This window comes from Hipposideros armiger, unplaced genomic scaffold (genome assembly GCF_001890085.2).
Source record: "Hipposideros armiger isolate ML-2016 unplaced genomic scaffold, ASM189008v1 scaffold_552, whole genome shotgun sequence".
NCBI lineage: Eukaryota > Metazoa > Chordata > Mammalia > Chiroptera > Hipposideridae > Hipposideros > Hipposideros armiger.
Window position 1 is genome coordinate 1,113,721 of NW_017731902.1, and position 12,440 is coordinate 1,126,160.

At 41.9% G+C, this 12,440-nt stretch overlaps 1 protein-coding gene across 1 annotated transcript in view; it reads left to right on the top strand.

The window, feature by feature from the left end:
• Window positions 1-12,440, top strand: part of PPEF2 (protein phosphatase with EF-hand domain 2) — a 37,781-nt gene that overhangs the window by 2,429 nt on the left and 22,912 nt on the right. Inside the window, exons 2-10 of the mRNA XM_019623491.1 lie at window positions 2,618-2,754; window positions 6,590-6,717; window positions 6,872-6,929; window positions 7,832-7,989; window positions 9,282-9,396; window positions 10,443-10,489; window positions 11,303-11,469; window positions 11,931-11,967; window positions 12,059-12,208. Coding sequence (XP_019479036.1) covers window positions 2,700-2,754; window positions 6,590-6,717; window positions 6,872-6,929; window positions 7,832-7,989; window positions 9,282-9,396; window positions 10,443-10,489; window positions 11,303-11,469; window positions 11,931-11,967; window positions 12,059-12,208 — 915 coding nt within the window. The 5' untranslated portion in view covers window positions 2,618-2,699. The remainder of the gene's footprint in view (window positions 1-2,617; window positions 2,755-6,589; window positions 6,718-6,871; window positions 6,930-7,831; window positions 7,990-9,281; window positions 9,397-10,442; window positions 10,490-11,302; window positions 11,470-11,930; window positions 11,968-12,058; window positions 12,209-12,440) is intronic.

The window sequence follows — 12,440 nt, forward strand, 5'->3', positions numbered from 1 at the left end:
CTCTTCCTCTTCTTATAAGGAAGCTAATCCCATCATGGGGCTCCATCTTCATGACCTCATCTAAACCTAATTACCTCCCTAGGCCCTGCCTCCAAATACCATCATATTGGAGGTTAGGACATAAACATGTGAGTCTTGGGGGGATACACTCAGTGTATAACACTGCTGCATTGAGATAATATGTCTTTAACTACCTTCTAAATTTGAGCCAGGACATGTTTTTGGTTGTTGATATTTTAAAATAAATATGATATCAGATTCAGTCCATCAACATATATTGAGCGTACTGCAAATATATTGTTTATTATTCTCAGTGGTATATAGATGAGAAAACTGAATCTATGAGAGGTTAAATGGCCAAGATCTAGTGAGAAGCTGACCTGAAATTCTTCACCCCCATCTGTGTACTTCCAAACCCAAACGCTTTAAAATACAACATGGCTGTATAGGTAAGTTACTAATTATCAAAGCAAGCTGTGAGTCATTGGTGGACTTAATCATTGCTGATGTTCCTTCCAGCTCTAAAATTGTGTGGGAGTTTTTTTTTTATTTGTTCATGATGGCTTCTTACTTTACCTCATGCTCAGATTCTGATTACATGACATCTCTTAACATTTGGGAACCATTTTGCTCACACACACACTCACACACACACAAACACAGAAACATTATAGTCTTCTTTTCTTTGACTGTTTATGTTTTTAAAAGCCAACCAACATAAGTAAGGTGAGCTTTTCATTTTGATTTGCAATGGAAAAGATAACAAGTTGTTCACAATCCCCAATTGTCAAAAATAGAGGAAAGAGAGTGGTGTAGAAGTGAAGGAGGGGGAAAATATGGAATCCACTCTCAACATTGTCAGTAATCTCATGTTATTTCCTGAGAGTTAGAGGAAGATTTTCGTTTGTTGTGTAAAACTAAATACAGCATAAAGTTTATTCAATTAATATTTATTGAATTTCCTACTATGTGTCAGGTACCATGCTAAGTCCTGGAAATAAAAATGATGAATTTGCTCACACAAAGTCTTTCCTCTCAAGGAACTCACAGTCCAGTGGTAGAGAGACACAAAGTAGAAAACTCTAATAGTAATAGAGATGTGAAAAAGATATTCAGGAGCTCAGAGGAGAAGCATGTCAAACTAGCTTCCTTAAGGAAGGTGATGACTAATGTTAGCCTTAAGGAATGAGTAAAGTTATTCAAGTTAAGAGGAGTGGGGTAGGAAGAACATTTGAGGTAAGAGGAAAAACACAAAAGCCATGGTGGTCAAAGAGCCGAGTTTGAAGAAAGGAGAGAAGAGAGGTGAGGATGGAAACGTATGCTTTTGAGAGGATGAGCTCTATTTGTGATACTTGGAGTCTGTGGCATTCCAGTGAAAGTATAGCAGGAAGCTGGGTATATGAGGCTGATGTTCAGGGATGGCCTTAGATGAAGGTGTAGAGTTGAGTGGTGGGAAGTGATAGTTGAAAACGTGAGAGTTGATTAAATCATCCAGGGAGGATGTGCAGAGTGAAGAGAGCTGACATTTGAGACTAGAAATCAAATAAAAATCGACATTTAAGGGCTAGACAGAGAAAAATGAGCTCAAGAAGGAGAGAGTGTGAGTAGAGAGGCAGGAATAAATACAAGGGAGTCTGACTTTATGGAAGCCCAAGGAGTAGAATTATAATCAAGGTGTGACTTATGGAGGCAGATGATGGCCTTAATGTTCTGGGAAGGTAAGGACTGAAAAGATGAAGAAGGCATTGGAGTCATCAGCATGAAAAGTTCTGATTAACAGTGAGAATGTAAAAAATGATCTTAAGAGGAATTAAGGAGAACATATGTAGTCTACTCTTGAGAGGAAACTGGATGAGAAGAAAAGAGAGGTTGGGTTATAGCTAAAGGAATATAGGAAGTCAATCGATGATGATGATGATGATGATGATGAAGAATTGCTTTGATAAGAGACTTCAGTATATTTCTAGAATGTAAAGGAAAAGCTAGTAGAAAGATTGAAAACATAGGAAAGATATATGATGACAAATGGAGGGAATTTTCAGGGGAGGAAGATCTTATGCACTGAGACTGGAAAGGTGGGGGAAGGTTGCTCTCACATGACAGGCTCACATTTTTTTTTTAAAAGATTTTTTTGGGGAATTAGGGAAAGGGGAACAGATGAGTTGCTGTCCTTTTGTTCTTCAGTCTAGTTGTGGAGAACGTTGCTTCACTGGCTCAAGTTGGCACCATCATTGCGCTCTTCCCGGGCGAGGCAGACCAGTCACCGGCTTCTGGACGGCCGCTCACTGCGGCTGCTGGCCACTCACGCTGGCTGCTGGTTACACACAGTAGCCCATGGCAACCCACTGCAGCAGGGGACTGCAGCCTACCCCACGCTGGCGACTCACGGCAGCCCAGCTCCAGGTTGAGCTGCTGTTCAGCATCTTAGCTGTAGAGGGCAGTGTCATTGGCCCTCATATGTGGGAGCCAAACCAGGGCCCTCTGGCGTCCCAAGCCAGCTCTTAACCAACGTGCCACTCAGCCGGCCCCTCACATTTTTTTTATAATGTGGAAGACAAGGTTCATAGATAATTTGGCCCACCTGACCTAATACTCTGCCTGAATCTCTCTATTGCAGATTTCCCCTTCCTTTTGTCAGCAAACAATTCACATTCTTTTGGGCCTACTATCTGTCCTGAAGAAACACTGTACCTACAACCATGGGAAGTGGCACCTCAACCCACCATCAGTTTGCTTTCCAGAATGCAGAGAAAGGTATGTGTTTTCCACCTGCCACACTAGCTTTGGGTACCCCAAAGCTCATTTTGCATATCCTGAGGGTCTTCTCAGGATACAAGCAGGAAACCATTATATTTCTCCTCAGACAACTCTTGAATCAGCTTCTTCTCCTTGTAACATGAGCAGCAAAATATCCAGCAGAATATCTTAGATCTTGGTGAGATATATTTGACGGAATTAAAATTTACTCAAGGAGCCTGGCTGTGCACTGCAGTTTATCCCAAACTACACATATACAAGTGAGTGAAATAGGTTGGGCAAAAAGGGGATGAAAGAACCTTCCACACAGAGGATTCAGCATGTATGAAGGTCATGAAGTAGGAAGAGGCGAGGCTTATTCAAGGAACTGAATGGTCCAAAGTGAGTGAGATGGCGGGTGGCATGGCATGAAGCTGCTGAGCCCAGATCACTCAGGGTCTTATAGGATTTTAAACTTTATCCTACAGGCATGAGGAACCAATGAAGAATTCAAAAGAGAAGTTCCATAATAAGATTTACATATTAAAAGATTTACATATTTACGTATTTAAAAGACCCTTCTGGCTTCTGTGAAGAAAGGATTGGAGTGGATAAGAGTAGAATAAGGAAGAACAGTTTAGAAGTTACCAAAGTCATCTAAGCAAGAGATGATGATGTCTTGGTCCAGAGTTGGTGGCAGTAGAGGTGGAGAGAAGAAGATGAATTCCAACAATATTCAGGAGGTGGGATTGACAGGAACCCACCGATTAGATTGTATGGGGTAATGGAGAAGGATGCATCAAGCATGACCTCCAGGTCGGCAAAAGTAGGCAGATGATAATTCCAATTACTTATGTAAAAATAATGGAGAAGAGCCAAGTTTTACTAGAAGGAAGATGAGTTTATATACTCGCTGGGTTTAAAGTGCCCATGAGACATGCAGGTGGAAGTGCTGAGTAGGCAGCTGCATATTCAAATCTGGATTTGGGAGAGAGGTTGGACTGGAGATATATTGCACTTGGAAGACATCAGAATGTAGGTGGTCATGGGGGTCACTGAAGTAGCTTAGAGTGAAAGGAAAGCCAGATTAGAGACCACGGCCTAGAACAGAGCCATGAGGAACTCCAATACTTAAGCATCAGGTTGAAGAGGATGAGCCAGCAAAGGAGGCCAAGGAGAGTCAGCTAGAGATGTGGGAGGAAGCAAGGGAAATGGTGACAGTACCTTGTTTATACGGGCCCACGCATCTCCGTAAGCTTGTGGCTTCCTTGCTTTCTAGTTTGGCAACATACCCCAGACTCATCTTGCACATTTTTGGCCCCAGGCCAGGAATAGGTATTTCTCCAGGGTGTGGAGTGTTCATTGCTACCAGGTTGGTTATTGTTTTCTACATCATTTTAGTGAACAGATCCAGAAAATATGTATTATTTTTTAAAAAAATCATCATGATCAATTTGCATTTAGGATCACAATGCTTTTACTTAAAACATTGATATTATTCTTTTTCTCTAATTAATCTATTAATATTTTTCTCTAATGACATTAATATAGTATTATTTACTGTATCCTGTTATATATAAATAATGTTTTCATAATAATAATACTGTTATAGACAATATGATTACTGAAAACTCTTAGATTTTTTTGTAGTTCTTTTGTTTTTTGGGTATATCCACTAGGGATGTACACATTACTGAACTTTCAAGTCATTTGAAATAACTCTTTTTTGTGCAGTGATGTCACCAGGTTATATACATGGTTAGATTCAGTTTAACTTTTGCTTTTGATTTTTAGAGACTCATTTTCTTTTTAATTTTAAAATTTAAATTGGCTTTCTACTCTTGTAAAATATTTGTACAATTTCTGTTCCGGTTATCTATTGCTGCTTAACAAACTATCCCCCTACTTAGTGGCTTAAGACAGCCATTTTATTCTGTTCATGCTTTTGTGGGTCAGGACTTTGCTAAGGGCCCAGCCAGTGGTCTGTCTCTAATCCTCAGGGCAGTTGGAACTGGATGCTCTACTTCTGAGACAGCTCTTCACTCAGTATCTGGTGTCTTGGTGGCCCTTGGCCTCTCTCTCCACACATGGCTGCCTTGTTCTTATTTCAGGGTTTTAATAGCCAGGTGTATTTGTAACTGGCACTCTAGGATTTAAAGGAGCAAGGAGCACCAGGAGGTCAAGTGTGTTGTATTGTGCTGCTGGGAAGGGAGGATGGGATAGAGGAATAGAACTATCCTGCACCTCCCAGTGCCCATCTCAATGAAAGGTAATGCAGACCCCAGGTAGAGGAGTGGAAGGGAAGAAAAAAAAGAGGAGAGGCATTGTCTACTCCCCCTGCCCCGAAGCAGCTGAAGCAGGACGGATGATATAAGTATGTTCAGCTGGTAGCACTTGCCTTAAAATGTGTGAGGCAAGGTGTCAGCAAACATTTCCACGGAACCTTGATGGCCATGATCGTCCTCGATGTTGCTTACACTTCGGCACAAGTAAAAATCATGTGTGGAGCTTGTTAAACCTGGGGATTTCTGGGTTCCCTGTAGAGATTCTGATGCTGTACGCCTAGGGCGAGGTCCAGGTATCTGTGTGTTTTCCATGAGTTCCTAGAGAGTCTGTAGCATTTACTCTGGGCATTTCATTCATTATTCTGAACATGGATTTACAGAATTCAATTGGTAGAGTGTCAGTCGCATCCCTTAGCATTTAGTAAGTGCCTTTAGGAAATACAGTATGGCATTATTTTTCTCATAGAAAATCAAATTCAGGTTTGCTTAAATTTCTCCCAGGTTCTCTTTTCCCACTCTTCTACTGTCTTTCCTCTTAGGGAAATCAGCAAGAATTCTGTCAGCTCTCTAATGCAAGCTAAATATATTAAATCAATCTGTCTGCTGTTCACGAAGTTGACCTGAGTGAACCTACAGGCTTTCCTTTGTAATCCAGCTTTATCTACAAATACTCCATTCATCATTGGTGGCACTTCCAGGCCTTGGAGCTTAAGAAGAATCTAGTTGTTTATGTGGACAGCTGTCCTGCTCTCTGGCAGCAGTACTTGATCACAGGTTCTAAAGCCCGTATGAGGAGTTAAACTTACGCCATCTTGTGGTACACGGCCACCTAGCACAGATCCTGGCAAGAGGAGATGCCCAAAGGCTGCTTGTGGATTCGATACCACAGTCATGGAAATATTGGGACAGTGTCACTTAAAGCCTTCAGGGGTGTCAGAATATGGGGATAGCCAGCACAGGACCCTACAAGGACTTATAGCCTGACTTTATAGTCTGTAGTAATTTGTGTGTTTGTTTGTTGTTTGTTTTCCCCAGTCATTATCTGGTTTATCTCCTTTCCCAGATGAGGACAGTGAGGCCCAGGAAGGTGACTTGCCTGAGGCCACATAGCTGGTCAAGGTAGTTCTAGGCTCAGAATTCAGGTCTCCTGACATCCAGTTTATGGTTTCAATATGAAAATACCCTCCCCACCCCTCAGGCCCCTGAATCATCCCACTCTTTAAAAATGCCCCATCCTTGTAATCGCTCCAGTTTTCATACCCTTTTCAGAATCCCAGCAGTCCAGCCTTTCCATTGCTTCACATATAAATGTTTTCATCAAAAGTGGGAATTCCGGTAAGCCTCCAATATTAGTATAACCAGCAGGTAAGAATGCAGATGGCGTGGGGGGCAGGAATAGGGGAAAGAACACCCCTGCCAGCGAGAAGGAAAATCCTTCCTACCGGCAGCAACGGGTAGTAATTTCCCCACCATCTTGTCCCCACATTAAAGTGGGAGAAGCGCCCCTGACCTCCCCCAAGGCTGAGGCAGCCCCGGCTCACACGTTTGCTTCCCCGTCTGTGTCACAGCCTTCAAGGCAGCGGCCCTGATCCAGAGATGGTACCGGCGCCACATGGCACGCCTGGAGACGAGGCGGCAATGTACCTGGAGCATCTTCCAGTCTATAGAGTACGCTGGGCAGCAAGACCAGGCCAAGGTGCGGTGGGATGTGGGACAGGGCTACCTCCGGCTCCACCTTCCGCCCCTGGACAGCCAGGCCCAGGTGCCCAGAAGGAGCAGCTGATCTGGACCACTCCTGGGTTCTCTTCTCACTCACCTCTATAGCCTCATCTTCTTGGGTTCTTCCGTAGCTCCACGATTTCTTCAGCTACCTTGTGGATCACTTCACCCCCAGCAGTCACAGCGAGAGTGAGTATGAACTGCCACATGGTATGTCCTCCTGTCTGAGGGTCATAGATCTGGGGGTGAGATGGGCGTGAAACGTGAATCTTGTAGCAGCCAGGAATGAGCAAGGGGGATGACAAATACATGTCAAAGGGGACTTGTGTTCTGGGTTCTCCTCGAAGCACGCCTGGAGACAAGAGTTTGAGCACCAGTTTATTTGTTAAATACAGGAAACGGGGTGGGGGGGCGAGGAGGGAGTGGGAAGGGATTCAGGAAAGGGAAGGCAGCCAAGAAAGGGTGGGCTACTAAGCCAGCAAGTCCACCTGCCTGAGAAATAGTGCAAAGCACGCCCCTCGGCATGATCCCTCCTGCAGGCGGAGGGAACTGGAGTATTTATGGCAGCTCCTGAGAGTCACTGGGTGAAGGCTGCTGAGGGGCGGACAGGTAGGGTTGTTAATTCCACAGCATTTCGGGCCTGCCAAGCTGGGCTCTCTGTGGATCCAGGAAAGAAAGCCCTCAGGCTAGAGATGCAGGGGCAGCCAGTTGGAAATTGCCTGAAGGGCACCGAAAAGTCTACGGCCTCTGCCACATTCGCTAACTATACCACAAATAAATGCCTGTGAAGATTTCCCCCACCACAGCTTTTCCCTTGCGTTCTTACAAACCGAGGCTCCTAAATTTTCATCACTTTCTAAGTCGGACACATCTCAATCTTTTAAAATACAAGTAGAATAGAATTGACATAAGAACATAGCCTTTCCCCCCAGCCCATCCTACTCTGTTGTCATTTGCCCTTTTCCTTTCTCCTCTCCTGTGTTGGAGCCGACATCAGATCCCATTTCAAGTACAGTCCAGGGAAAGAATTCTGTGTTGCCCATGGGCTGCACATCTGATATAAGCTGGCTCGCCTTTTTTATTCTGACTAGGGGACTTCCTGAACCGCATCTCCCGGGACTCTGATATGGACAAATACAGTGACTATGAATCCATAGAGGTGCCAGACAATTACACAGGGCCACGTCTCTCCTTCCCACTCCTTCCTGACCATGCAACTGCCCTGGTGGAAGCTTTCAGGCTGAAACAAGTAAGCTCACCTGGGAACCTGCGTCACTACCAACTCCATGTCACGCATACAGGGAAAGCAGACCAACACAGACGGAATGGCCCTGGATTTAGGATGTGCTTGTCATGGCTTCTGTACAGAGATGCCACTCCCCCTTTGCTTAGCTAGGACCTGTGGTCAGTCAGCCACTTTTTATGCACTGAGAACTTCTCCTCCTAATAATGTCATTTCTTTGTTTATTCATCCCTCAGATAATTATTAAGCATTGCTATGTGCGGACACCATTCTGGGCACTGGGGATACAGCTGTGAGCAAGACAAACACAAATCCTTACCCTCATGGGGCTGACATTCTAGTGGGGAGACAGACAAGAAATAATAAATAACAAATATGTAAATTATGTAGTATATTAAAAGGTGGTAAGAGCTATGCAAAAGAATAAGTTCTAGTGAGAGAGATGGCACTTTTTTTAGTGATCTAGGAAGGTGTCACTGAAAAGGCAATTTCGGAGCAAAGGTTGAAAGCGGTCGTGAGGGAAGGTGCCATGTGGACATCTGAGGAAAAGCATTCCAGGCAGAGGGAACAAATGGAAAGGCCCTGGGGCAGGACCATGTCTGGGCTGCTCAGGGACCTCAGGAAGGCTATTGTGGCTGGAGAGGAGGGAGCAACGGGGAGAGCATGAGGAGGTGGAGGCAGAGAGGAGACGGGGAGACACTGAGCACAGGAATATCATATGACTTGCTTTTTAAAATAATTATTATGTTTGCTGAATAGAATGTAGAGAGCAAGGGCTGAAGCAGGGAGACCAGTCAAGAGACTACTGCAATAGTCCAGGAAACAGGGATAGTGGCTTGAAACCCTGGTAGTAGAGGCAGAGGTGGGGAGAAGTGGTCAGATTCTGGCTCTATGCTGGGTCCCAATCCTTCCCCTCTTTCATATGAATATGGTTCACTGCAGGAGGAGTTGGGATGATTTTCCCAGTAACATCAGGATCACTCAGTACCATCAACATGCATGCATTTATTCATGCTTTGCTGAGACAATCGTGTTTCTCCCCAGCTAAAGGCAAGGGAGGCTTTCATAGAGTAGATAGGAAAGAGGAAATCAGTCCAATATATGGGGGACAGTGAAAAGTGGAAACAAGGATAGAAGATGGGTGAAAGAAAGGATCTGTGCATAGGGTCCCAGGGGCAGTTTACTAAGGTCATTTGTGGGGTCTTGGGTGATTGGGGTCATTAGCTGTAAAGGTGGAGCCATCTTCTCTCATGAATATCAGTGTTGTTTTGTTCCCTCCCTCCTCTTCCTCCTAGTAGCATCTCCATGCTCGCTATGTCTTGAATCTTTTGCATGAAACCAGGAAACATCTGGTACAACTGCCAAACATTAACCAGGTCTCTATGTGTTACAGCGAGGAGATCACAGTGTGTGGTAAGAGCTGAAATGGCTTAACATGCTAGACCCATTCAAACAAGAAAACTGCCTGTGATAAGGAGGAGGAAGGGAAGGACTGGGGTGGTGGCAGTTGGGGACTGGAGGGAAATGCAATGGCAATGTGGGCAGGCCAAGTTCAGTGCTTCACACTGATAGTATTTATGTATTTGCTCCACAGTCACTTAAAGGAGAGGTGGTATCGTCAAGGAGAACTGTGGGATGAGAGTGCCCAGCCTCTGCTTCATTTTCCTAAGCAATTTATATTTGACCCCAAACTCATGTTCTCCATTCAGAACAAAATCTCTGCTAACAGTCAGACCTTCCTTGTTAGAAGACAGTTTATGTATTGTTATTGAAGTCAGCCCCAATGCCTAGTGAATTATTCCTCCCATCACACATATTCTCCCAGGGAGAAATCCTGTTAATGATGTTTTCTCCATCTCCTTATGTTTTCAGTGATGTTTTAACATCCATTATAGATTGACACCCCATACTTTATATTAGAGGAGGCAGACTAAGTACAACAGGGATTGTAACTGGCACTTCTGGGCCATATGCAGCCTGCAGATAGGTCTTATTTGCTCTAAAATGGTCTTAAATTTTTTAAATTAGTTTCCAATGTTTGAAAATTGAAGGATGTCATATTAAAATCCAGGTTTCCAACTTCTCTTGAAAAATCCTCTAAGACAGGCCTCTAAGTGAGTCCCTGCTTCCTACATTAGGTGGGGCAAAACCCCTCCCATTCTCATCTAGGTTTGCAACCCTGCATTATTCTGCCCCATCTTTACATCAGGAAGAATATAGGTTATTTACTATTTATGATAAACATGAGGAAAAATACTGTGCTTTCTGCTTTCAATATTAACTAGCCCTGCAACAAGAGAAATTAATATTTATCCCTATCTTACATATGGAAAAATGAGTAATAATATGTTTTTTTTTAACTTTGTCAGTTTTTTCTGGGTATTTTCCTTTTTATAGTAAAAATGAGAAACAATGGTAAGGGCCAATCAAAACTGATATTCTTTTTCTGTCTTTGTTAGGAGATTTACATGGACAGTTGGATGACTTAATATTTATATTTTATAAGGTATGAATATTCAGTTTAAGTTCCTGTCTTGCTCTGAGGTTTAATTTAGAAGATTGAATACAGTATCAATTAAACAAATGCTTAAATATTGCTTGGATTTAAAAAATATTGTATATACATAGTATATTTATACATACATAAAATATTAAAATACATAGTACCAAATATATAATATAAAAGCCAGCATTGCATTATATTCTAGTATATTTTTGTAAACTGTTTAAATAATACAAAATTTGAGGTTAATAGAGAAAGAATCCTTATTTAGTAATTTATTTTATTTTCCAAATAAATTATTTATTATCAAAGCAATGGAAAGTTATCTTCATATCCATTTTTAGTTATAAAACATAGAGCATGTAACAACATATAGGAATATACAACATATATAAAGTCAATGTAATATAACTTTTTATATACACTGCATTTCCCAAAGCATTTTGCCATGTATTGTCTTGTTTATTCCTGAGGAATCTATGGCGGTTGTTATTGCTGATTAAAGATAGTGCAGCCAGAAACTTAAAACTGGCCTTTGGATCACAAGCTCAGTGCCCTTTGCACATGGAAACACTCTGGCTTTGCATAAAGCATTTATTTTGATGAGCATGTCTTAACCTCAGACTGGCTGGAAAGGAAACATAAGACCAATTAAAATATTTCCACCTTTTACTGCCATTTCACATGTGGAGGAGAGCCAGCAAGCTCAGAATTCGTGTTAGATCTGATGTAACTGTTAAGTGCACATCAGCTTAACCTGATCTCCTACTGTCTCCCTTTATCGCCTCTTCTTGGACTTGTCTCTTTGTTGGGAAGAATGGCCTCCCGTCACCAGAAAGGGCCTATGTGTTCAATGGTGACTTTGTGGATCGAGGCAAGGATTCAGTAGAGATCCTGATGATTCTTTTTGCCTTCCTGCTGGTTTACCCCAAAGAGTTCCATCTTAACCGAGGAAACCATGAGGACCACATGGTGAACTTACGGTACAAACCAAAATATGCTTGGGTATTTGATATTTACTTGTTGCAATTGTAAAAAGTTAATTTGTCAGAGCTTATTTTTTAGATTCCTTTTAAAAGTAGTTTTCCAGTTTTATAGAGTACAGCATATATAACATTTTTAAAGGTTTTTAAAATTTTTATAATTATCCTATTATTAAATTTGAATAAAACCATTAAATTTTTTTTCACACATTCATTCTCTTTATCATATAAACAATAAAGCTTCACTATAGAAAAGGTTAGAAATACAGATAAGCAAAAGGAAGAAAATTAAAATATCCCATAATTTGTCTCTCCAGAGATAATGTTATAATTGTGAACATTTTGGTGATTAATCTCTTTTCTATATAACTAAGTACATGTATGTAGAATATGCATTTTTTTAAAAATGCAGTCATAACTATTGTTACTAAATTTGATATCTATTTTTCTTCTAAATCTAGATATGGTTTCACCAAGGAAGTGATGCATAAATATAAGGTGTGCTGCCTTTAAAAGCAAAAGTTTCTATTCATTCAGGAAAGTTGCTGAGTTATTTGAAACTTAATATCTTGTTCATATCATTTTTCAGAAACATGGCAAGAAAATATTAAAAATACTGCAAGATGTTTTCTGTTGGCTTCCACTGGCCACTCTGATTGATGAGAAAGTCCTGATTCTTCACGGTGGCGTGTCAGACATGACTGACCTGGAGCTTTTATCTAAACTAGACAGGAACAAGGTACTGAGGAGTAATGAAATGGTGCAAATTTCACCATAATGCCCAATTTCACTGTCAGCATAAAATAAATGTCATCTTGCATTCTGACTTCAGTTGACTAGTAAGGGCTCTTAAGAGAAGCCATTAAACCATTAAAAGGAGAAGGATTGAGAATCCACAGCCCCCCAAGAGATGGTTTGAAAGCTCTGGGGGAGGGGTGGTATAGAGATCTGTATAGAGTCCAGGGGCCACA